The sequence below is a fragment of the Dermacentor andersoni genome, chromosome 6 (assembly GCF_023375885.2).
Source record: "Dermacentor andersoni chromosome 6, qqDerAnde1_hic_scaffold, whole genome shotgun sequence".
Classification (NCBI taxonomy): Eukaryota; Metazoa; Arthropoda; class Arachnida; order Ixodida; family Ixodidae; genus Dermacentor; species Dermacentor andersoni.
Window position 1 is genome coordinate 167,894,970 of NC_092819.1, and position 27,118 is coordinate 167,922,087.

A 27,118-nucleotide genomic window follows, 5' to 3' on the forward strand; every position below is an offset into this window, starting at 1 on the left:
GTTTCTGCACTACAAAAGTCACAAGAGACGTCTAACTTTTGCAGTCAGTGTCCAATTTTTAACTTCAATATTTTCATGCAGATAACCCACACCAGTAACTTAAAAACATTAATGGTAAAGTTGGAGTGCGGGTTATGTGCAAATTTTGCCTTGAGGTGTGCCTTCGCAGCAGCATGGTGCACGAAACAGCATTTCAAGGGAGCGCACCGCCGTGAAGCCACACCTCAAAGCATTTAAGTTCTCCACCATTTGGTTCATTATCTTCTAGGGAACCCCACCTTCATGATCGCCCCCTTCTGCTCCTCTTTACAGGCCGCCACTTTGTGTTTAATAGTTAGCAAAGTGCATGCGGTCTGTCAAGCTCGGGTCATAACGAGCTGCGCTCAACAAAGGCCGTCCTTTGCAACGCAGAAGATTTATCAGCGTTGCCGAAGAGGGGAACAGAGCCGCTGGGCAAAGATGTGAGCGTTGTTGTATGCAATTACTTTTGTCTTTCCGAACTGTGCCTCCTCCTAACCAGGTTTCCATCAGACTTGATTTCACCTGCACATTGTTCCTGCATCCTTCGGACAATAAACAGCGAATGCTGATCTTTAACACTATATTAAACCTGCTGCCACTAAGATTGTATATTACGATGCCCAACTAAAACAGGAAAACCTGTGCAAACAATCACTTATTGAAATATACAGTGCCGTTTATTCAGAGAGCAGATGTGGCAGGCATTACAAGTTCATTTTGCACAGTGCTGCAGTACTTGCAAGCTGAAGACGCTTCACAGTATGACTTTGCAACGTACATGGCAGAACATTACTGTATATACACTTGCAGCTTAGGTCATTCTTCATGCTCCAAGCAATCTTCCATGCCTGCAATGAACAATACAAGTGAGCAGAAGCTTACTGTAAAATTTGGGGCTCCATGTATACATTTGTAAGGGATGTGGGGTCAAAATCATCATTTTCACCAAAAACACATTGTTTAGATTTCTATTCATTTGAATTTCTAGACTAATGAAGAAGCTTATCACAAAGTTTTGTCGCTATTTGCACTGCATAACATAATTATATGTATATTTTTTTTCATGTAATGGCGGCACGTGCTTGCCATTGGAAGCATACGTGAATGCTGTTTTCAAAACACGACCGCACAGCATGAAAGAAACTGAATGTGTAAGGAGTGTCCTCATTCAAAACATTATACTCTGTGGCCATACAAGACCTGCAGCATAATGTGCAGCAACGAAGTAATATTTTCGGCTGGAGTTGAGTGGCAAACCGATACTGAAACTGAGTTTGGTGGATGTACTTACAACAACAAAAAGAAAGCATATGTTCAATCATGGTGAGTCTGAATTGCCTGGCAAACTGGTAGTGACTCACAGATCGGTGGATTGGAATCAAATTACAACTCATGAATACTTGGAGTACAATCGGGTAAAGGCCCTGCTTGACGCCAGCAAATCGTTGGTGCCAACGACCCACCGTCTACCCATCACTTGCGAGGGCCAGTGGCTCGATACGTTGATCTTGGTAAGTTAGAGTTCCTTGAATGATGTTCAAAATGCGGACTCTGCATGCAAATGAATCATTCAATGTGTCAGTGTGTAAAAGGTGCCAGAAGGTTGAGTTGGCATCCCTGAGAACAGCGGAGACTACAATAACCTTGGCTGGGCTCAGTTGGATGACTGATGAAAGTGATATGCCAGTGGGTTAGTAGGGTCAAGATGCCAAGTGTGGATGTAATTATCTGGAGGAACACGGCATCAAGAGAGTGCTCAAGAAGCTGGATTATGGAATCCAGGCGAAGAAGTGCATCCAGCAAGCAACTAAGCACATACAAGGGCACTTGATAGCTGAAAAAAAAAAAAAAGAAGACTTGAGTGCTGCTGCTGCTGAATGGCATCATGCTAAAGAATAGGGCCCAACTTGTGCCACGGGGGCCTTTGATTGATCACCATAAATACAGCAGCATGTGTTCTGCAATGTTTGATTTTTCTCAATCTGCATTTTTGGGCGTAACATCACCTTTCGGAAAACTGTCGTTCTGAAACTACTTTGCCAAAGCAAATTTTTTTAAGATGGTTTCTAGAGCTAAATTTTGTCAAGAACATGATGAGGTACTTCTAAGTTTCTACATTTTTTTATGCCACGAGACCATTAGATATTTGAAATATGATGACAACACAAAGAAGAAACTTCGTTTTCAGGTGATCAGATTTGTTTTACAGAAATGGCTAGAAAATACAACGAACTACTATAGACCCTCTAGAAGGTATCTTTGCAAAACCAACGAGTCTAGTCGCTATTATTTTTTAAACGAGTTTTCCTAAGCAGACACTTGGAAGTGTTCAATATGATGATGATACCTTGTGTTTTGTTTGTGCCGGGGTAAAGAAATTTAAGGTGTATTATAATGACAAGATAATCTACCCTGCAAAATTCAATAAAATTGGGTAAACGATTGAAAAGTTGAGCCTAGCATGCCCCCTTATATCTATAGTAGAGTGAAGTTTGAGAGAAGACTGCACTAACATTTTGCCTTTGCTCCATTTCTCAGGTAGCCACATGAAAGAAAGCACTTTGCACATGCACAAACTCAACATTTTCCATTCGCCTTATATTTGACTGTCATATAAAATATACACCACCCATGCCTTAGCAAGAGCCTCACAAAATTTGTTTCCTTGGAAAGTGTGTACTGAGAATTTGATTTTATCTTTTAATATTTATTTCTGCATATAGTTACTAAAGGCTTCTGTGGGCATAACAAAGAGTGGGGGAAGGGGACAGTTACAACAACAAATGCACAAAGAAAGAACATTAGTAAGATACAGTAGTAAATGACATTGCTGTTCCGTTGCAATTTTATATATAGCAGGGAAAGTACATATGCAAGTACTGAGCACGAGAATAAACACAGATTTAGGAAGCAGCTTCAACTCGTGAAGAAAAACATGATCAATGCAGATACAGTGTCCCTTGGTCATCATCATCACCAGCCTGGTTACGCCCACTGCAGGGCAAAGGCCTCTCCCATACTTCTCCAACTACCCCGGTCATGTACTAATTGTGGCCATGTCGTCCCTGCAAACTTCTTAATCTCATCCGCACACCTAACTTTCTGCCGCCCCCTGCTACGCTTCCCTTCCCTTGGAATCCAGTCCATAACCCTTAATGACCATCGGTTATCTTCCCTCCTCATTACAAGTCCTGCTCATGCCCATTTCTTTTTCTTGATTTCAACTAAGATGTCATTAACTCGCGTTTGTTCCCTCACCCAATCTGCTCTTTTCTTATCCCTTAACGTTACACCCATCATTCTTCTTTCCATAGCTCGTTGCGTCGTCCTCAATTTAAGTAGAACCCTTTTCGTAAGCCTCCAAATTTCTGCCTCGTACGTGAGTACTGGTAAGACGCAGCTGTTATACACTTTTCTCTCGAGGGATAATGGCAACCTGCTGTTCATGGTCTGAGAATGCCTGCCAAACGCACCCCAGCCCATTCTTATTCTTCTGATTATTTCAGTCTCATGATCCGGATCCGTGGTCACTACCTGCCCTAAGTAGATGTATTCCCTTACCACTTCCAGTGCCTTGCTACCTATCGTAAACTGCTGTTCTTTTCCGAGACTGTTACACATTACTTTAGTTTTCTGCAGGTTAATTTTTAGACCCACCCTTCTGCTTTGCTTCTCCAGGTCAGTGAGCATGCATTGCAGTTGGTCCCCTGAGTTACTAAGGAAGGCAATGTCATAAGACAATCCCAAGTTACTAAGGTATTCTCCATTAACTCTTATCCCCAATTCTTCCCAATCCAGGTCTATGAATACCTCCTGTAAACACACTGTGAATAGCATTGGAGAGATCTTAGCTCCCTGCCTGACTCCTTTCTTTATTGGGATTTTCTTGCTTTCTTTATGGAGGACTACGGTAGCTGTGGAGCCGCTATAGATATCTTTCGGTATTTTTACATACGGCTCGCCTACACCCTGATTCCATAATGCCTCCATGACTGCTGAGGTTTCGACTGAATCAAACGCTTTCTCATAATCAATGAAAGCTATTATAAGCGTTGGTTATATTCCGCACATTTCTCTATCACCCGAGTGATAGTGTGAATATGGTCTATTGCTGAGTAGCCTTTACGGAATCCTGCCTGGTCCTTTGCTTGACAGTAGTCTAAGGTGTTCCTGATTCTATTTGCGATTACCCTAGTAAATAGTTTGTAGGCAACTGACAGTAAGCTGATCGGTCTATAATTTTTTAAGTCTTTGGCGCCCCCTTTCTTATGGATTAGGATTATGTTAGCATTCTTCCAAGATTCCGGTACGCTCGAGGTCATGAGGCATTGCGTATACAGGGTGGCCAGTTTTTCTAGAACAATCTGCCCACCATCCTTCAACAAATCTGCTGTTACCTGATCCTCCCCAGCTGCCTTCCCCCTTTGCATAGCTCCCAAGGCTTTCTTTACTTCTTCCGGTGTTACTTGTGGGATTTCGAATTCCTCTAGACTATTCTCTCTTCCATTATCGTCGTGGGTGCCACTGGTACTTGTGACGCAATGCACTGTCATGCACAAGCGCGCTCAGTTGGCTGTAACGCCCCCTTTGATAGTATGTATATATAATATACGAGTGTGTTCCGTTCACTAAACGCCCTTTTCTTGACGCACATGATGCGTGCAAACCACATGGTGTCAGAAGTGGTCGAACTGCGGCCGATGTACGCAGCCGGTGAAAGAAAAGCGGACGAGTAGCAAGCCAACAAGGACGGCTCGAAGGTCCGGGCTTGTACGAGAATGTAGAACAGGGGACAGCGCCAGTAGACCAGCGCCCCAGTCACCACACTACTGCCACCGCCGAGAGTCCTGGACACCAAAGGAGACGTATGGCAAAGTTGGAAGACGTGGCGCCTGGAGTTCGAGCTCTTCGCAACGGCAACGTACCTAAACCAGCAACCCAAAGAGGTACAGGCAGCCACTTTTCTCGTGATTATCGGAGAGGACGCGCGCAAGACGTATAGCACTTTTGGTTTTGCACCGGATTAAGGCACGTAGGACGCAGAAGTCTTAAATTTGAGGCATTTTACAAGCCCACACTAAACCTAGCCTATCACGAGTTTCGTTTTGGAAAGCGTGACCAAAATGAGGGCAAAAGCTTCAACAACTGGTTAACAGACCTACAAGTGCTAGCAAAAAGTTGCGAGTTTGGGGAACTCAAAGAGCGCATGCTCAGAATTATTCTCGGAATAAGAGACAGAAAGCTGCAAGGAAAGCTCGTCTCTGAAAATGCTTAATTTGCAAAGACTGTAGAAATGTGTCGCTCGCGAGAACATGGCAAGGAACAGTGCAAAGAAATACAGGCATGCCCCAAAAGCCATTACACTGCCGAGATAAACGCACTATCTGAGGCAAAAGGTCGGCGTTGCACAAAGTGCGCAAGGGTTCATCAGACTGACCATGTCTGCCCCACAAAAGGACGCACATGCAGAAAATGCGGCGGAAGGAATCACTTCGCCATAGCCTGCAAAAAGATGCCCAAAAAATTTCACTCGAAAGATCAAAAGGTACCATCTATTGAAACGCAAGAAGGCGAAATGCTAGGTGAGTTCTGGTTGGAAACAGTATCTCATTTTCATGAGGAAAAGACTATCGCTGGACGGCTACTGTTCAGATAGAAGGAAAACCAGTTTTTTGCAAGCTGGACACAGGCGCAACCTGCTCAATTATCGCGCGCAGCCAGTTGCAGAAAGTAACAAACAAGCAGCCACACGACTGTAACATAGTTTTAAACACATTCTTTGGCTGTCAGAAAAAAGCAACGAAACAAGTTCGTCTCGAACTTGCAACAAGAGGAAGCAAGATTCAGACAGACTTTTTTGTGGTGGAAGACGAAGTTCCCGTGACATTGAGCAGCGCAGTTGCTGAAGAGTTAGGCTTACTCCAAAGAGTCTCTTCTATCGAGCAACTAGAGCTTTACGATGCTGCGAAGCCTTACGAAGATGTGTTCGAGGGCCTAGTTCAATTGGAGGGTACGGTTTACCACCTGAAGCTGTATACTGTTTATACTGTATGCAGTACTGTATAAATCTCTATAGAACTCCTGAGCCACTTGAACTATCTCATCCATATTAGTAATGATATTGCCGGCTTTGTCTCTTAACGCATACATCTGATTCTTGCCAATTCTAGTTTCTTCACTGCTTTTAGGCTTCCTCCATTCCTGAGAGCACGTTCAATTCTATCCATATTATACTTCCTTATGTCGGCTGTCTTACACTTGTTGATTAACTTCGAAAGTTCTGCCAGTTCTATTCTAGCTGTAGGGTTAGAGGCTTTCATACACTGGCGTTTCTTGATGAGATCTTTCGTCTCCTGCGATAGCTTACTAGTATCCTGTCTAACGGAGTTACCACTGACTTCTATTGCACACTCCTTAATGATGCTGTAAGACTGTCGTTCAATGTTTCAACACTAACGTCCTCTTCCCGAGTTAAAGCCGAATACCTGTTCTGTAGCTTGATCCGAAATTCCTCTATTTTCCCTCTTACCGCTAACTCATTGATCAGCTTCTTATGCACCAGTTTCTTTCGTTCCCTCCTCAAGTCTAGGCTAATTCGAGTTCTTACCATCCTATGGTCACTGCAGCGCACCTTGCCGAGCACGTCCACACCTTGTATGATTGTCAGGGTTAGCGCAGAGAATAAAGTCTATTTCATTTCTAGTCTCGCCATTCGGGCTCCTCCACGTCCACTTTCAGCTATCCCGCTTGCGGAAGAAGGTATTTATTATCCGCATATTATTCTGTTCTGCAAAGTCTACTAATAACTCTCCCCTGCTATTCCTAGTGCCTATGCCATATTACCCCACTGACTTGTCTCCAGCCTGCTTCTTGCCTACCTTGGCATTGAAGTCGCCCATCAGGATAGTGTATTTCGTTTTGACTTTACCCATCGCCGATTCCATGTCTTCATAGAAGCTTTAGACTTCATGGTCATCATGACTGGATGTAGGGGCGTAGACCTGTACGACCTTCAATTTGTACCTCTTATTAAGTTTCGCAACAAGACCTGTCACCCTCTCGTTAATGCTATAGAATTCCTGTATGTTACCAGCTATATTCTTATTAATCAGGAATCCGACTCCTAGTTCTCGTCTCTCCGCTAAGCCCCGGTAGCACAGGACATTCCCGCTTTTTAGCACTGTATATGCTTCTGTTGTCCTCCTAACTTCACTGAGCCCTATTATATCCCATTTACTGCCCTCTAATTCCTCCAATAGCACTGCTAGACTCTCCTGACTAGATAAAGTTCTAGCGTTAAACGTTGCCAGGTTCAGATTCCAATGGCGGCCTGTCCGGTCCGGACAGGCCGCCTATATGTCCTTCTATATGACCTCCTATATGTCCCTTGGTAGTTTTTTCCAATTATATGTTGCCAAAAGAGGTGATTGGTGATACAGGCTGGTGTGTGCAAGAAAGGATTTTACTTTAAATGGGCGATCTAAACACTGAAAAATACAAGCTGCACTGATGCAAGATTTGCTATGATAACATTGTTATTAATAAAAGAATAGGGGACTGACAGATGCATTCTGTGTCACTTCGAGCAGCCTTATGAGCTTACACATCATCTGAGTCAGCACTCCTATCTTGCTCTATAGTTTCAACAAACATACTTATTGTTTCACTTAGTGGTGGCTAGTGCTATGTGGTACACATTGTGCCATAAACTCTGAACTTCCATAATGTCACACAGCAAGCATAATGCAGCTCACCCCATGAGTTGCAACACCAGGAGTTTGAAGCAATCTATGCAGATGTTTGCCATAATATTGCGGCATCCTAAAAAAACATGCTCTCGCCAAGGATAACAAAAAATAATGAACATAACGCTTCGGGCCCCGTACGAGTCCCTTGATCACAATGAAGATGCAAGCATGGCCACGTGACTATTTATGGGCGAGGTGTATGAGCAGGTGTATATCTCGGTAAGATTACCCTGCGTCCCGTTTATCGTGCGTTTAGTTGATTGAACGTAGTATGATTCTACAAGCAAATGGGTAGATAGGTGTTTCTCAGTTGCGATGATGGCTGCCATGTCCCAGTCAATGCTGGGTCCAGTTAGTTCGTGAAGTTCCGTCAGGGCATTTGCGGCTGTGTGGCCCTTGGCGACATCATGCAGGTGTTGCTTCAAGTGCCGTTAAAAATTTTCACTCGCCGATGTACAACACTGCTTGCATGGTATCTTGTAGATGACTCCCAGGTAGTCCGTGTGCTTCAAAGGGTATTTTACAAGGAGTGTTACAAGCAGGTATTTGGCAGTGATAGGTGCATCTGTGCCCGTCGTTTGTGCCGTCTTATCTTCATTCGGGACGCGACCAAAGTTCTTTCCAAGATATATGGACGACTGCTTCTGTATTATCCGTTGCCGGCACGCAACACATTTCCTCGAGCACCTAAATTCCTTCAAGCCAAGCATACAGTTCACAGCTGCAGAGGAAACCAATGGGTGCATTCCCTTCCTGGATGTCTTCATAGAGAGAACTCCAAGCGGTTCCAGGACTAGTGCGTACAGAAAGCCAACATACACAGGAAAGTACCTCGGCTTCGACTCGACACACCTAATTGGGCAAAAGTGATCCGTCGCAGCGGCATTCTTTTCCCGGGCGTTCCGCGTCTGCCCCAGGCCCACGAAATGTAGGCAAGAGCTGCAGGTTATGAAAAGGCACCTGTTAACACTTTCGTGACTGTGGGAAAATCAGTAGTTTCAGGTGGTCTAGGAAATAAAGCTTTTCCTGCCATAGAATATGCTTCATGTTGAAGTGTATGGTATCAAATTGTAGAGGAAGGAATTATCTTTCCAACGGTACTAACTTCAACCAACCTATTTATTAAAAATAGTATGGAAAAATTTACTAAAACAACAAAATTGTAACGAAAACTAAAAAGATCTATAAATACATCTATGCTGCTTTGCACAAAATGAGCCTAAAAAAAATCGGAATACTATATGTTTTCCACATAACGGTCATGTGAAACAATACTGCAAATATAAGCTCTGTATGTACAAAATTTCTTTAGATACAGAGGAAAACATTAGCCCTTGCGAACCGCCGCGCAGCACTCCGGAATGCGATGCCAAGGTCCACTTCCGGCCATCTTTGTGCACGGCTGCCAGCGATTAATTCCATCGCTCAGTCCTGCCCAAACGACGGTGACACCCTGCAGATAAGAACTGCGACCTTTGGAACACGCCGGATACACTTAGATCAATGCACGACAGCAACAAAACGGTGCAAGAAGAAAGTAAAAATCACCGGCAGGTGTACGTTGATGTTCCGGGGCGGTTAGACGCACTTTCGCTGTCCGTACTAAAGTCTGACAAGACGAAGACGTTTTTCAAGTCTGTGCTGCTATCATCATCCGGAAATTCGAGCCCAGATGCATCGGAATCTGTCAAAATTCTCAGCTTCCATAGAGCAATGGTACGCAACATCCATGCTATCTTCGAAACTACAAGTGCTCGTCACCAGACTACAATGGCGCTAGAAAAGAGAAACGTAAAAATGAAATCGATAAAATAGTTTCTCTTTAACCCAATCGATGATGCTAGCTGTTCAGAAGGGCTCGGAGAGCGCCAAAATTTCTAACCATCAATAACCTGCTATTGATGGAAATAGACGCGGTCATGAAACTGTTGAACAACGGTTACCCTCCACAACTGCTCAGAATGCAGGAGCGCAAATCAGCACAGCCCCGCCATGAGACGGTGAAGGAAAAAGTGAAGCACGCAGAGTTCCCTTACACCATGGGAACAAGCAAAGCCCTTGCAAGAATTCTTAAGGGGCTATGGTGCGCAAATCACCCACGTGCCTTCACGAAAACTTGGCCAACAGATGGTTCGCACAAAAGGCCTTTTGAAGTACACAGACTACCCGTGAGTGATCTACAAGATACCATGCAAGCAGTGCGATGCATTGTGCATCGGCGAGAGTGGAAATTTTAAACGGCGCTTGGAACAACACATGAATGACGCTGCCAAGGGCCACACAGCCGCGAACACCCTGGTGGGACTAACCGGACACAGCACTGACTGGGACTTGGCAGCCGTCATCGCAATCGAGAAACATTTATCTGCCCATTTGCTTTTAGAATCATACTATGTTCAATCAACTAAGCACACAATCAACGGTACATGGGATAATCCTCCCGAGATATAAACCCACACGTTGCGCCACCTCACCCATAAATAGTCGCGCGGCCATGCTTACATCTTCATTGTGTCCAACGGACCAGTACGGGACCCAAACCGTCATGTTCATTATTTTCCTTTTAACCTTGGCGAGTGCATGGTTTTTGCCAGCAGTATGTTTACTTGCCAGGCAAGTTTTCATCGAACACTAGACTACAAGATTGAGTGTGGTGTTGTGTATTAGTTCCGGTATCAAAATATGTCTTGCGGGGCGCACCTCTAGTGGCGATTCTCTAAAGCATATGTAACACCACTGATTGCTCTTCTGTATTGACCCTTGCGGCCATAAACATTGGTTCTTCCTCGCTGTCTGCCTGCATCTATGTATTTGCCGTGCTTTGCACTCCCACATTCTTTGTTTGGCGATCAGCATCTCTGCCACTCACACTGGCAATATGACACTGGGTTAGTCAGGTCAAAATACCACGTGCGTATGTAATTATAAGGAGAAACAAATTTTAACCACATTTTCGTAATGTTTTATACTCTTGTTGCAAGCCAATGTGACCCGAGACATTGCTTGGCCCTCCACTAGAGGCAACTGTGTTATGGAATACGTCATGTGACAGCCCTATACCATAATGGCTGCACCCTTGAAAGCAGGAAGGAGCAGCACTGCATAATTAGATTGTTGGGTGCAGCGAACAAAGGGCTGTACGGAGGGTCCTACACATCCCTTCAGCCACACAGTTTCTTATAGGGCAAATTGCCATGCTGCTGTGTGCATGGGAATGCCGGGAAGCAGTGGCTTTGTAATGACAGCTTTCCTGAAGACCATTCCAATGGAGTCCATTCTTTACTAAAACATTGTGTAAAATGCAAATTTTTCTTTCTTATTATGCAATACATCTGTTTATTAAATCACGATAACTTGATCTGGTTTACACAAGAATATTAAAACAAAGTATCTGTGAGCAGCTAAAGTTGCAACAAAAACTAGGTCTGCACTCACTCTGCATCAGTATCATTTTCCTTCGTTTGCTTATTGGATTTAAGGGAAACATAATGTGAGCTGCATTAGCAGATCACTCTTATATAATACCAAAAAAATCCCCTCAGCCACGAGGGCTCAAATAAAAAAAAACTATTTTGATATTCATCCTGTCACAATGGGGCCTCTTGGATTTTTCGATTTGTCATCCTGGACTGTCCCAGACTGCCTGAGGTGCGCTGCATATGCAATGCTCATTTGCTGAAAGCACCGCCTTGTGCAGTCCTGAGCAGCCCAAGACTGCAAATCCAAGAAGCCCGCTGATGTGCTGGCACCAAGGCTTCGGCACAAAATTTTAAAAATGATACTATGACTTTTTCTTATCTTCCGATATAAAACCTACAATGGTGAAATTAACAATAATATTCTTTTGAAAGAATACTTTATCATCTAAGCGAGTATTAAAGGCAAAGAATATTTATTATTAGTATTTCATTCAAATAAAGCTGCATATGTGCAGAAAAGCAGCGTTGCAGCATTTACTGCATGCTTAGAAGTGTGCAAGCTATTAGTCTGGGTAGATTAAGAGCAAGGATTAACGGCAAATATCTCAGCAGCTTGTAGATGACACTGTCCTGTTCACCAATGCTGGATATGACTTGCAAGAAATGTCCGAAGGCCTCAGCAATGTCTAAGAGTAGGGTTGAAAATTAATATGCAGAAGACTAAGGTAATGTTTAGTAGCCTGGCAAAAGAAAAAAAGAATTCATGATTGGCAGTCAGCATCTATCTGTGTAAGAGCATGTTTGCCTAGGCCAGTTACTTATAGGGAATGATCAGAAGGAATCTGCAGAAAAAAGAAAACGGGTTGGAATGCATCCAGCAGCCATTACCAAATCATGACCAGTAGCTTACCACCATTCATGAAAATATAAGCGTACAATCATTAAATAGTACCTATGCTAACATGTGGGGCAGAAACTTGGAGGCCAAGAAAGAAACTTGAGAAGGACCGATCATCGCGATCATTAGGTATATGTTAGGCATTACATTAGGAGACAGCAAGATAGCGATGGTGAATTGGACAGCAAACAGGGATAACCAATATTCTAGTTGACGTCAAGTAGACAAAACGGAGCTGGGCATGCAATGTAATGTGTAGGACAGATAACCGATGGACTATTAAAACTTGCAGAATGGACGCCAAGGGAAGGGAAGGACAGTCGAGGACAGCAGATAATTAGGTGCTGCGATGAAATTAGGAAGGTGAAAGATTGGGCCAGTTGGTTTCGCATCATGAGCTCATAGCAGCACGAACTAAAACAAACAAAAAAAGAGTCACGTGTGTTTTTTCTTTGTGTATGCGTTTTAGTTTGTACTGCTATGACCTTAGAAAATTTGCAAGCACAACTTGGAATTGGCTACCACAAGACTCCAGACATCGCTGGAAGAGGCCTTCGTCCTGCAATGGGCGTAAATAAGCTGGTGATGGTGATGGTATGTTAACCCAAGCCATGTTCGAGACAAGCCAAGCACACCCACATCCTGGCGTTCCTGTGGTGGCACAGCACCCACTGGAAATGTCGCATAGACTGCGGTGCCATTGTAGTAAACTCTGTCTTTGTTCTCTCCCAGTGTTGCCAGAAAAGAACCACTGCTGCACAGACAGGGCCAAGGCTGCCCAGTGAGTTCCCTTACACGGCCACTGCAGTCTTCGTGCTGGCACTCAGAAGTGATGACAAGGGCGGGATGTGTCCGCCCCAGCTAGTGTCAGACATCAGTCTGCACTCCCTGGGTGTGCGACTGCAGCTGCTCTCTGGGCAGAGGGTCAAGGACCAGGTTTTGATCACAGATGAAAAATGGGCTACCATATGATGCACCATGCCTAGAAGTGGCGAAATCAGTTAAAAGAAGCAAGAAAACAGACGAGAAAGATGCTGAATTTACTCAAGTGAGACTACACTGTAAGCGGGAAAGAACGCAAACGAAACCAGGACCTACCACACATGCCTGTAAACCCAAAATTCAAGACTAGGAAGTCAATGAGGGCAGCTGCATGTGCTTGTTGGTAGGTCCCTCACCTTCCAATTTGTTTTGGTGCAGAGAGAATGACAGGGACACAGAACGGCACACTAGATAGAGTGCTAGCTTCCAACAAATCATTGTGAGCATGACACAATGAAAAGGATACATGGACTGGCTGAGGTGCTGTAGCTGCAAAAAAAAAAAAAAAAAGAACAACTGACTTTAATTCTGGGAACAATCACATCTGGAAACTAGAGCGCTGCAATAATACAGCAGAAAGAATAAAGAGGACACATACAAATTCACACTCACAAGTGAATTTTAATGCACTTAAGGAAAAAATACATGCAGACACTGCGCATGTCACGTGAGCCATGCCACGCGGTAAACTCTAACAATCTGTCTCTGTAGTTCGTCATGTTGTGGGCATCTTTTTCCAGTGCCTTAATTAAGACCTTGGTTCTAATACACAAAGTTTCAAGTGATGGTTCTAGTATAAGGTTTTTAAGCATATGCCTGCAGTATGCCTTAAAGGGCCCCTCATCAGGTCAGGCCATTTTGAGCTGACAAGTGTCATGCATACAATGCGCACTGACAATCATGTCTGCTAAGTATTTCATCCCTACTGGGGGCGAGCTCCACCACTGAGAAAGCTGGCGCCACCATCGGCATGACGTGGCATGAGGGATCACGTGGACACAGCGGCTGCGTCGGCTGCTTCGGAAGCGCCAAAGCAAGCTGAAAACAGAAGTTTAAAGTCCCACCTGCGCTGCGGTTCTGATTAAGTGGTGCGGCTTTAATTACCGTAATGGGTGTCTGCTTGACAACATTTGAAAGTACTATAATAGGTATTGGCTGCCTTTGGAGGCGTGCAGCATGGTAGGCTACTGCTCTGTGCCGCAGTGCCGGACGTACGCAACGGAGCCCGGTGTGAGCCTTATTCACACGTAGCCGCAGGGCAAGGAGCTGCGTGAAGCTTGGCTGGCGAAACTTAGAACCAGCAAACAGCCATCGGCTACAACTTGGATATGCAGCAAGCACAGACGCGAGGAAGATTTCTGCTACGGCGCAGGGACTGCGATGTTCGGTGAGTAGCAGAAAACGTGCACTGAGACGCTCGCCCGCACCCGCTGTCCGGCTAATGTCAGGAGGGTTTGGTCTATGAACTTGTTGATGCTAGATACTGGCAAGTTCACTGGAACGAAACGGGAGCGGTAAGGCACATATTAAAAAAAGGCACGGCATATGGTCATGTTTGTGTTATGAATTAATGCACTGGATTACGAAAAAGAAGCAGAGGGAAATCGCACGCTGAGAAGACCAATAAACATACAGTGCAACGCAACTTGAGAAATAATATTGAAATGTCCAAGAATTTAGAAGACAAAAAAAGATTGAATCGTCACGACGGCTTGACAGTCGCCATTGGCGCCGCAGTCTCTATAACAAAATTATCTCTGACAGCGTTAACGCAACAATGGTCGCTAGTGTGCTGTCAAATGCTCATATGCTGCAGCCTAAAGCTCATGGAACGGTGCGAAAAGGCGCTCACAGCGAAAGCAAAACATTGTGCGCAGACATACATGCAGACGCACAGTCGGTCGCTGCGAACCCGTGCGATCGCTGCATTGAGGCTTCATTCTGTTATGTCCCATTTGGTTATGCAGACAGCCCACTATAACAACATATTTCACATAGTTTACTCTCAGCCTACCTTTCACGCAAGAAGCCGGTTCCGGAGACTCCATCACGGAGACCGCGCGCGGTGGCGTTCACTGTATGTATTCGGCAAAGAGATAGCGTCTGTAAAGGATTCTGTGCTTTCAGTTTGCCGAAGATTATTATATCGACAGTCGTAAGCTTCCCTCATTTTGAGAGTACCTATATAAATGTCCAGCAGGCCTGCCGCGTGGTCTTCTTATTGAGCGCTGTAAGCGAAACCTATGAGAAGCGCGCTGCGTTATCCCTCGTACTACGCAAGCGAGGCGCTTTAGACGGATGGCAACTCCGTAACTCCTCGCCCCCAATAAGCACCACAGAAAGAACTGAAATTTCAAACCGAACGTCGTTTCCCCTGCTGGCAGGAGCCGCACTCCAAGACTGAGGGTTGACGTATGTGTGCAAGTGTGCCTACGCACATGTGTCTGTGCTCTGACGTCGCTCGTAGTGACACGCAACTTCGATAATTATTCAAGGCAACATCTGTTATTTTTGTAATCTGTTGCTTCAATAGACGAGTTAAAATTTAGAGAAATAGCAAAACACACAAACCGAATGTCTGCGTGTTTTTGTTTTACTTCACACCACAGCAAGAGAGACGTACTTCAGTTTCGTGTGCGTGTTCCCAAGTCGTGCAGTCGCGCGCGCAATCATGCTCTGTATCCACTTGTGTCTGCCTCAGTATTCACGTAGCACTGACTTACACCACTAGTCAGGTGTTCTCATGCACAATGTGCAGAATCATTCGCTGCGCAAAACAAGACAAACGCAACAGTTTGCACGCAACACCGTCAGTGGAAGTGCGCCATGCAGCAAAAAAGCTAGGGAAAAAAAAGAAAAGAAGGCGGGATCCGTGATGCATGCATCATGTGATCTTCGAGAGTATGTGGGCGGTGAAGCTCGCCTTCTGAAATCATTGGTTCACTGCACTGAAATATTTATGTCTCGGCTATTAATGAACTAATTTGAAAAATTCTTGCCGTAGAATTGCTCCCTAAAGGGCACGTAATAATTTTCAGCATATAACCAGAATTTTCTATGTGGCCTAGTGAGGGGCCCGTTAACAATGCATGCACTGAGACTACCAGCCGAAGGGCAAGTCTGTGTTTTCCTTTAGTTTCAGAGAGGAAGCCATGCCTCATCAGCTGCCTCCAGCAAGTGTTGTAGACTTCCACTCTCAAATTCTGTGACATTTCAAAGTCTACTGGTGTCGTTGCAGAAAACCTAAAGGAAAAAAAGACATCTTCAAGTAATTAACAAGCCACTACACTTTGGCAGAAGGCAAAAGTTTGTTACCTCTAAAGCTCTCACACAATTTAAGAGAATTATGCACCTAACCGTCTGAGTAATTTAAGCAGGCATGTCAACCCTTATGCAGTTTCTAGGCACCGCTTCATGAAAAATTCACCGATGATTATGATACTCCCTAATGCGAAATTTGAGTGCAGCTCTATACGTGTTTTCATTTTGCTATATATTGGTTGGCGCGGACAATCTGTCTTGTGCGGCACATTGCAAACGGTAATGTGTGGTGCGACTGCCTCGCTAATCAGGAGATCGCGAGAGGCAGCATGCGGGTGATGCACGGGCATGATTCACGGCAGCCGCCGCAGACAGACCTCCACTCGAGCATGGATTTCTTTCCATATATGGTATGTGTGGACGCACTTACCACATGCCTTATTGATGCCGTCGTCAATGAACAGACGACGGCGCATTGCTCTGGTGCCATCCTCACAGTGGTCGTCACCACAGAGCTCATCTTGCGCAGCACTACACTTCTCATGCTTTCGCCATACCCTCCTCCTCGCACTCTCTTTGCTAACTTTCTTTCATCCTTAGCTGTGCTCATTCACTCAGTAACGCCGAGGACGCCTATGCTCGATGCAGGAATGGGCACTTAAGAGCTGTGCTCTAAAAACCTTGGTATAAGTCTGCACATTGTGTTGAGTATATCATTTGTTGTACTTATTCTCTGGCTTATTTCTCTGCTAACACCCTTCAACCTCTGAAGCAGCACTTCAGACACACTTATTAGGACCGAAGTAGGGAAGCCGGCTGCAACCAGCCACAATTCTTGCAAGTGAAAGCTCTCTTCCATCGCGTGTTAGCAAGACTTCACGAGTGCATACTGAAGAGACATCGTCACTATAGCCTTTTTCACAAATTTTGAGTTTGCGAAATCAAACAGAAGTAAATCTTTTCACACTCGTGGGCTACATTGCCAGCAAAAATGTCGCTCACCTAGGATCATACGGATATCTTAAAAATGCAGGTGCATGTTCGACGGTAGTTCGCAAGTTAAACTGTGCTGTCTGAACGAGAATGAAACCAAATCTACATCATGAGATGCAGTCACAGAACCTTTTAAAACCACAAGTAAATCGTCAACGTATCTAAAAATCTCGAGGACCGTGTCTGTGTCATCACTCTGTAAAATACGGTCGGAAAAAAAATGTTGCATAAAACAGGAGCGACACACGAGCCGATGCAAATCCACTTTCTTATACACGAACAGTTCGTCGTTAAATTAAACTAAAATGCTGCCAAGGTAAAACTCTAAGAGTGACACAAGACTGCCAATGAACAGGCTGGAAGTGTTAATAAAATCTATGCCACCATAACCCTCAATGCAATGTTTTATTTACGCAAGACAGAAGTTCATTATGCAGTATGGAATAAAGAGGTCCTCTACGTCAATATGAAATCCGTGGCCAATGTCCTGTCTGCTACTAAGGAAATCGATGACTTGAGCGGAGTCCTTAGTGAAAAATGGGTCAACGGCACCAATCTTGTTAAAGTCCTTTAACAAAAACTGACTGACACAAAGCAGCCAGGTGTTGTGCTTGGTTACAATGGATGTAAATGGCATATCAGGCTGATGCGTTTTAACCGCGAGGAACAATTCTAAGCTAGTGTGCCTACATTTGCTAACAGATTTTGCGAGGCACTACAAGTTCAGTTTTTTTGCACATGGCTACAGGTGATTAAAGGAGCACAGCTTATCGATGAAAAATGGAACAGGTTCGCACTTGCCCTTTCATCATGCTTCGTGCGGCTGTGTGCCGCAGCTTGGGAACACGCATCTGCTAGGCAAGAAGCCGGAGATTACTGGCACGTGAATTGCTGGAACCATATACCGTAAAAAAAAAAACGTGATGCTCGTGTCGGTGTCCCGTAGGCCTTATTGCACAATAAGAAGTACCAATCTTTAGATTCACTATGGTGATTTGTCATTTTTTTTTTGTCATAACGGCATGTCCTGTCGGTTTGCACAAAGATAACATTAAGCTTTCTTTTACACATGTAGTGCATGTCAGCCATGTATCCAGGGGGGGGCAGGGGGGGGCGAAATTAAGCGGCATGACACCACCCTCCCGTCCCCGCCTATGCCACCAATTCTCAAACACATTCCTAAAGTGCCGCCAAATAAGTCTTGAGACTTAACAGCCATCCTGTGGTCAACATTTTGCTGCTTTTCACTCCTACTGAATGGCGGTAGTTATTGGCATCACCTAGGGTGTGAAGGCCAGTTTTATCATCAATTCAGTGCCCGTGTGACTAACTCGAGAAGCGTTCAGTTGTTCAGCTATTCAACGGTCACGCGCATCGCTGTTGCTTCGTTAGTTCAACCTTCTTTATTTAGACTGATCCAGGGACCAGGAAACGGATTCAGTTCGTAGTCAGCTGGTCTCTATGCTTGAGGAATGAGTTGCAGCCGGAGAAAACGCCAGTTGAGTTTAACTTTTCCTTTTGCTTCATTATTTCCTCAAGTGGCGGCTCGCCGCGATGCTAGCAGATCCTCGGAACCATATACCTGTGATATGGGTTAGATAAGGTAGAAAATAAAATAATGTGAAACAGCGTCCATTACCAAACCCTGCAATAACCGCTAAACGCATAACCGATATGACTTGTCATCCGTTACCTCGTCTGGTTTTTCCCTAATTGTACAGCACTTTTCGTGCAAAATTGGCAACTGGAAACAAGAGTTGCTAGAAGTTGAGAAATTAAGCTATCTACTAAGGGAGAGAGCAGAGGCCACAGCCAAACAGAAATGAAAAGCGAAAATTAACAAATTTGACATATGTTTGTGAATAATATTGATACATGCATATTGTGTGTTTCTTGCAGACGATGCACGCGGGCGCCCAGACGAAGACAATGAATGCTCTCTGGCTCTCGACCCATCAAAATGTTACGCGAACGAAGGATTAAGAACTGTAGACTATTTACAAAGTATATTTATAAAGGATAACTGCAGCGCTGGCCAGTTCAGCCGACAGCTTGAGAGTCGGAGAGCATTCGTTGTCTTCGTCAGGGCGCCCACGTGTATCGTCCACAAGAAACACGCAATATGCATGCAACAACAAACAATATGATGTCGACGGTGGACACATTGTTGAAGACCAAGTTGAATGTGCTGTCCGCGATCCCTTTGAGTATGTGGCCGACTTTGTCAACCTCGGCCATTTTCTCGTTGACTTTCCGGCAAAGAGCGAGCACGTCTTGTATGTACGAGACATACGATCCAGTAGAAGACTGAACTTGGGTAGCAAGCTCTTTTCTAGCAGCCAGCTGCCAACCGGTGGGATTTCCAAAGAGGTCATTGAACTTCTCCTTGAAAGCATTCCAGCTAGAGATCTCGTCCTCGTGTGTCCGGAACCAGACATGAGGAGTTCCGCCCAAGCAGAATAGGACATTCGCTAGCATACTGGTAGAGTCCCAGCGGTTGTTTTGGCTAACACACTCATACAGGCTGAGCCAGTCCTCTACGTTAACATTCTCTTGGCTGAAGAATACGCCAGGATCGCGGGGATTGGTAACCGTAACATACATTGTTGTTGGAGTCACAGGAGTAGAAGGTGACAAGCTGTCGTCACCAGAAGCTATGGCAGAAAGCAGGACGGTGCGGCCACTGCGGAGCTCCATGGCGAGGACGGGGAATGGCACCCTCCACCAAAATGTTATGTGAACAAAGTATTAAGAAGTGGAGACTATTTACAAAGTATAACTGCAGCGCTGGCCAGTTCAGCCGACAGCTCAAGAGCCAGAGAGCGTTCGTCGTCTTTGTCGGGGTGCCCGCGTGCATCGTCCACAAGAAACATGCAATATGCATGCATCAATATTTATGCACCCACATTTTTTTTATTTAAAGATCTCAGTGCCCTTCCACTCTGTGAAGAAGGATAACCAGTGAAGCTGTGTATGTGGGTCCCTTAATGGTGAACTGCACCTCCGCCGCGGGTCGACCCGGCATTGCACTATCTTTGGGATCAGCCCACGTATGGGGAGTGCTTAACACCTGCTTCACCTCTGCCGCGGGTCGGACCGGCATTGCGCTTCCTCAGGATCGGCCCACGTATGAAGTGCTTAACGCCTGCTTCACCTCCGCCATGCATCGGCCCAGCATGGCACTATTTTCGGCATCGGCCCATGTATGGGGAGTTTAACGCCTGCTTCACCTCCGCTGCGGGTGGGATCGGTATTCCACTATCTTCGAGATAGGCCCACGTATGGGGACTGCTTAATGGCTGCTTCACCTCTGCCGCGGGTCGGACCAGCATTGCGCTATCTTCGGGATCGGCCCACGTATGGGGAGTGCTTAACGCCTGCTTCACCTCCGCCGCGGGTCGGGCTGGTATTGCACTATCTTTGGGATCAGCCCATGTATGGGGAGTGCTTAAAGGGAAGCTGAAGAGTCTGTCGAATTCCATAAGACGCTCATCTATGGATGCAGGAACCTTATAAACCATGCAGGTAAAATTTTGGGGGGGATTTTTCACTTAGGAGCGACGCAATCGTTGGTTAAAATTGCGCTGTCACTCCACCCCCTGTCGAACGTCACGCGCTGCTGCAGATGCTGACGATGCTAGCGGAGACTGGAAACTGCGGCGTAGTGACGTCAACACTGGTGTTCCATTCCTTCGCAGTCTCCGCAACCGTGCCTGACCGTGCTTGTTTCTGCATGCGTGCCATCATAAGCTGCTTCGCTCGACCCTGCATTCCTCTGTGTCTATGTAGAGTGGTAGTTAATGTGCGCACCATCAATTGAAATGGTGGGCCGACAATGCCGGCGTTCTGTGCAGCCTACGGGTTGCACGAAAACCAGCGGCTGCGACGATGTTGTTTTCCATTACTTCCCACAAGACAAGAAGCTTTCAGCTAAGTGGGAGGCTGCTGTGAAGCGAAAGAAATTCAAGTGCTCAACAACAGTGCTGTGCTCTAACTACTTACGTGACGACGATTACTACCAGAGTTTAGCAATAATGCGTTTACCAGAAAGCTTTCCTTCGTGCATAGTGTTCGCCGCCAGCGTTTCCCAGTAAACATTACAGTTACATAAGCTGCAGTTGTCGGGAAGCATAAAAAGCAGTCAGGGGTCTTTGACTGCTATTGTGTTCCACTCTTAAAGGCAAAGCTTAAGCGTCCTCGAAATTTTTCATTTCTTTTTAGCAGGTTTAAGCACCTTTATAGCGAATGGTAGCCATTATTCATATTTGTTCTAGTAAAGGTACCCCCTGCCACCTCATTTGCATAGATAAGTTACCCCCCCAAAGAAATCCTTGGTACGTGCCTGGTGCACGTGATTGTTTTGTGCATGTCAATCCTGTTTATATAAAATATAGGTGTTTCTGTGTAATAAATTCAGTTGCAAGTTAGCACTCTTTCTGTGCCTTCTTTTCGCTTAGTTTTGCTGCACCAGGACCACATTTCAAGTTACGTTATTAGATAGTCACTTCAGTTTTAATTTTAGTATTCGTAATCTTCAATGTATTCGACACAGACAAATATAAATTTCAAAACATGTACAATAGAAAGTTTCGGCAAGGAAGTCACACTGCCATAAACACAGCCTTCAGCCAAGATAAGCCAAAGATGAATGCACTGTCAGCATGGCTTACATCATCAGTTGATTTTTTTTTATGTGCTCAATGATTCAAACAGCTTTTTCTTCAATGATCTGGAATGCCCAAATAAACGAGTTATAATTGCCGAAGCTTTACTGTAGTGGCTCTCTTACTCATGGTCAAATCAAACAGGGTAACATTCAATTCGTTATTTGAAAGTTGGGAAAGAAATTGAAACAAAGGCTAATATCAAACATGCAATCAGACACTGCACCGCACTTGTAATAGGGAAGCAGTACGGTGCAGCAAAGGCATATCTTGCAAAGGAGATTGCAGAAGTGGTACGGAAAGAAAGAGATAGGACAGGAATGACGTTCACTAGCAACTCAGTTTATTTTGAAAAAACCAACATGCGTGAATTCACACAGTCAGTGTGAATTGGCGCACAAAAGAAAACTTGAAAGTAAAACTTACAAAAAAGTGGAAGGCACACTGACTCTTTAGCTACAAGAGAGGAAGTCCCTGTCCCTCAGACGTCCTCACTGGTCCCCCCCCTGCAAAATATGTGCAGCCCAGCAATGTGCAGCAAGAGCAGGCAGACTCACATTCTCGATGAGCTTTGTCAGGTTGTCCTTTGCCAGCTGCCGTCCCTCCTCGGATTCTGGACTGGAAGGCAATGCAGACTCGTTGCTACACACACACACAGGCGCCTGTCGGTCTCTGCTCACCACTGGTGAGCCTAGTGCACAGTACCCACGAGTCCTCTGGCGTTGCAATACCGTGAGAATGACATGCCATTTTATATGAATTTCTCTCAATTTTATGCTGGTGGCTTCAAACATTTTTTTTCACATTACAGTGCAGTCTACTTACAACGATATCAAGAAGAACAAGAAATCTGATCATTTTAACCAATCATTGCTACATCTCGACTACCATTTAAAAAGAAACAATACTGAACAAACTTGACAATATATAGTTTCAGAGAAGCAAGCATTTTATTTCAGTTCAATAAAGAATTAGGCTTTCGCCATTCGACTATAATAGGCGAGAGAAAACGTGTAAAATTACATGCTAATATTTTATTTTTTGTGGTTACCGCCTTGTTTAGGTAACAGGAAGTGTTTAAAGTACGAATTATTTGCAACTTCGGGAGGAACAGTGCCGACAGTTATGAGGGCGTGGGCGGGGCTTCACTGCAGATTTAAGTTGTATCCGACTATAGTAGCGTTTTTTGAATTAGCTCTGGAAGAATTGTAAATATATACATTTGCGGAACAATCACAGTTCTTTTGGATCCCACATTAACTGCTCTACCAAGTGCCAAAACAGACTCGTATTGTTATTTGGGAAGTTGCGTAACGATGCATGGCCGATAGTGTGGTACAACTGCGTAGAGCCAGAACGCTGCCGTTCTAGACGTACCGCGCCAGCCACAGAAGGTTACAAAAATACCTACATAAGCACAGCAGAGAAGTGGATATGTCAGGCGGCTTGACTGATAACTGTAGAAGCATTATTCAACACACACGAAATTGTTCTCTGCTTTTGGCAGCGTTTTCTCTACTTCCTTCTTAAATAAAAAGATGTTGATCCATAAATATTTTTATAAATAACGGTTAAATTTGTTAATTTTCACTTTTCCTTGTTTGGCTGTTGCCTTGGCTCTCTCCCTTATTAGATTGCGTAATTTCTCAACTCTGCGACTCTTGTTTCCAGTTGCCAATTTTGTACGAAAAGTTATGTGCAATAAGGGAAAAACCAGATGAGGTAATGGGTGACAGTCATATTGCTTATGGGTTTAAGGGTTATTGCAGGGTTTGATTATGGACAGTGTCTCGCATTATTTTATTTTTCGCCTTGTCTAACTCATAACACGGGTATATATGGTTCCGAGGATCTGCCAGCGTCGTGGCGAACCATCACTCGAGAAATAATGAAGCAAAAGGAAAATTTGAACGAAACTGGCGTTTTCTCCGGCCGCAACTAGTTTCTCGAGCATACAGACCAGCTGATCACAAACCGAATCCCTTTCCTAGTCCCTGGATTAGTCTAAACAAATAAGGTTGAACTAACAAAGCAACAGCGATGCACGTGACCGTTGAATAGATGGCGACAACTAAACGCATCTCGAGTTAATCGCGTGGACACCAAATCGGTGAGGAAACTGGCCTTTAGAGCCCAGGAGATGCCGACAACTACCACCATCCAAAAGGAGTGAATTAGGCAGCAAATCGCTGACCATCGAAAAGCTGTCAAGTCTCAACATTGATTTGGCAGCGCTTAAGGAATGTGTGTGAGGAGTGGTGACGTGGGCGGGGAGGGGGAAAGGGGCTATTCTCTTGAATATGGCCCCAGATGCTTGAAGACTCTGGCCGGTATGCTATCCAGACCACAGGCAGTATGTGTGTTGATGCAACCAAACGCCCTCTCGACAGCCATTCGTCATACCTGCCACTCTGTGTCTGCAACTGTGCACGCCGATGTACCAGTGCCCATGTATATCCTGGCTGTGGCACTCTGTACAGTTGACATAGGTGAACAGTCAGTGCCAGCTGAAGATTTGTCATCCTCTCCTCCATCGGTCAGCTGTCGAGGGATGCCACAAATTCCCAGAATTTCACTCCCGCCTTTCTCTTATCCTTATTCATGTCAAAGAGCATTTTGTGGTCAGCCTCAAATATTTTACATCGCATAATGGCCTGCGTGTGTTGCTTTCGATGAATTTTCTCATCCCAAGCCACCTTAACAGCGTCAGTGTCACCTGCCTTAAGTGCATGACGGTGATTGCGATTGGCGGCTTGCCGAGCCTGCAATGCTGCACGAATCTCGCCATTGCACCAGTTTCTTCTGGAACGATCACCCTGCAGTTGCACTTGTTCATGTCTCTGCATGATGCACTTTAGTTCTGAAACATATCTTGTGTATGGGACTGCTGTTTCCCGTCGGTGACTAGCTTCAAATTCTTCCGCCCCTGCTTCGAACACCAATACTAGGAGGACTTTCTGGAAGCGTACTCATTTCGCTCGCACTGGTCTGCATCAAGACGATGAGGTGGAATCCAGTCTTAAGTGGTTGTGGTAACTGCCAATGCTGCATTTACCCTCCTCATTCACACTGAAGCACTGCAGCCTGGCATTCAGACCTTCAGACAGCAGTGCACAGCATGTACGCCTACCTTGGGCACACCTAGTGAGAACACCAGTGCATTCTCATCGCATGTTGGCAATACACAGCATATGGTTGTCCGTGGCTGTTTGCACCAGTTCTCCGTTGAAGTTCGTGTATCTGTCCAGCTCTTTGATCTGGCTGTTGAAGTCCCCAAGGAGTAGAATTTCCTTTGTTGGACCCAAACGCACAATATCCTCTTTTATGCACTGGACTGCCTGCAGGTTCACATCTTGCCGATTCACAGACACTCACATATACACTACACAAACTATCAACGGCACCTTGTGGATGTGCCCACTCATCCAGATGTAGTTCATGTAATCACATGCTATTCCACTCCACTGACCATCATTGCACCACAGGAAGCCCCGCCACCCTATCTGGCCGAACCTTCTTGGTTGCAGCCTGCCCAACTCCAGTTTAGGTAAATCGGAGGTCACTCCAGGTCACGTAAGCATGTCTCTGCTACACCATATAGGGATATGCCTTTTTCATCGAGAACTCTGTGAAGCTCTACCCATTTGGCTTGCCTCCTGCCCTCGTTTATATTGAGGAAGCCCACGACCACCACATTCCCTGCATGTGACTTGCCCATGGTATTAAATGCCACTTTTCCCTGTAGATAGCAATCTCGACGTCTGCATCCCTTTCCCATCTTAAACTTGAGGAGTGCCTTGGGCAGCGCCAGTTTCGCTTGGTTCTCTTTCCTCCACTTCTCTCAATGGACTCTGCCTTGTAGACGCAACCCTAAAGAAAGCACAAATCCTACGCGAAGCGGCTGGCGCCATCTTGTGGCACACTGCACCAACTCGTGCTGCTCTCCGTGGCTTTCACAAGTGGCGTGCGGGCAGGTCACACTGAACTCGTGCATGCAAACTTTTCGCCCTGCCTCGGCATTGTTTTTTTAAGGGGAATCTAGCAAGGCAAATGTCACGATTATCCTGCATGAGAAACACTGTCAAGAAGGCAACATTTGGCAATTATATCCAATATGTGATGAATAAAATATTGTTATATATGGTTTTCTTTCTCATAGCCCTAATGCATAAGTTGATACTCTCTAAGTCGACTTATTTTTGTAACTGATACGTTGTTATATGTGGTATCATCATAAGTGGACTGCACTATGTTTATTTTGCTTGCTAGGTAATTAGCTTTTATATTTCTTAAAAACATTCATATTTTTCCAAAATACATAAAGGCAATCAGGTTATGCTCACCTGCATAATAATTGTTGCATTTATAGCCAAATATTTTGTTGGGTATGATCAATTTGACAAAGTGCACTACGTGCTGTTTTGCCACTGAACAAGATATATTGTGGAAACTTTCTGTATGAGAAAAAAAACCTATCTACATAAATGTGCGAGTGAGCCACCTATCAGCCTTCTGGACAGTGAAATACAAGTTTTAAATCTTTGATCAACACAATTGTTTTTGCTCTACGGCTATTTCAGTGCCCACTATGTTACCCCAATATTCTTTTGTATTTTTCTTCCTTTTTCACTTTGTTGCTTCCTGTTATAGTGAATAGTGCAGTTATTTAAATGTTTATGTAATAAAATATGCCAGGTGAAAGTCAGCACTTTGTCATCATGTAGGGGTGATTCCACGAGAGATCAACACAGGTAAAAAAATTCATATTTTAGATTTCATTGAATATTTTATATTTTATGCGCATATCACTCGGTAGCACTAAAGTGAACGTGGCTTCTTTTCCAAATGAATATTTTAGGAGGAAAAAAATAACCAGATTCTTCAGTGTGGAGGTGCCTATTTTATGCCCAAGGCATTTTTACAAATTCACAACAATGTGAAATACAATATGTTACAGCTACAAAGAATACATTCTTGTGTGTAAAATGTAGACGTAAAGAAGGGTCAGCTAGCACTGTTTGAGGCTTCCATGCAAAACGGAAGTGTTTTAGAAAAATTCCTTAATTTGCTACAATCTTCAAAAGTTGCTATATTTACGATTTTTTATCAACAAAACCAATGTAGCCTTTTGAAATTCGATGGACTGTGTAACCTTTACTCAACAATTGTGCTGAATATTCTTTCTGTATCACAAATTACCATTTCTAGAATTCACCTCAAATTTGAAGTTTTGACAAAAATGAACGCTATTTAATAATCAAAATAAAAAAAAACCATCGTAAGTTCTCAAAA

At 44.6% G+C, this 27,118-nt stretch overlaps 1 protein-coding gene across 4 annotated transcripts in view; it reads right to left on the minus strand.

Annotated features, from left to right (window-relative positions):
• Window positions 1-672: 672 nt before the first annotated feature.
• Window positions 673-27,118, minus strand: part of LOC126523421 (coiled-coil domain-containing protein 28B) — a 38,227-nt gene continuing 11,781 nt past the window's right edge. For 2 of the 4 annotated variants that reach the window (XM_050172041.3, XM_055066793.2), the window contains exons 4-7: window positions 22,384-22,444; window positions 13,375-13,397; window positions 12,882-12,999; window positions 673-869 (exon numbers count right to left, since the gene is read on the minus strand). In XM_050172041.3, coding sequence (XP_050027998.1) covers window positions 12,954-12,999; window positions 13,375-13,397; window positions 22,384-22,444 — 130 coding nt within the window. In that variant the 3' untranslated portion in view covers window positions 673-869; window positions 12,882-12,953. Of the gene's footprint in view, window positions 870-12,881; window positions 13,000-13,374; window positions 13,398-13,509; window positions 14,404-18,606; window positions 18,745-22,383; window positions 22,445-27,118 lie in introns of those variants that run through there. The other 2 variants (XM_055066795.2, XM_055066794.2) reach the window with 2 other exon arrangements.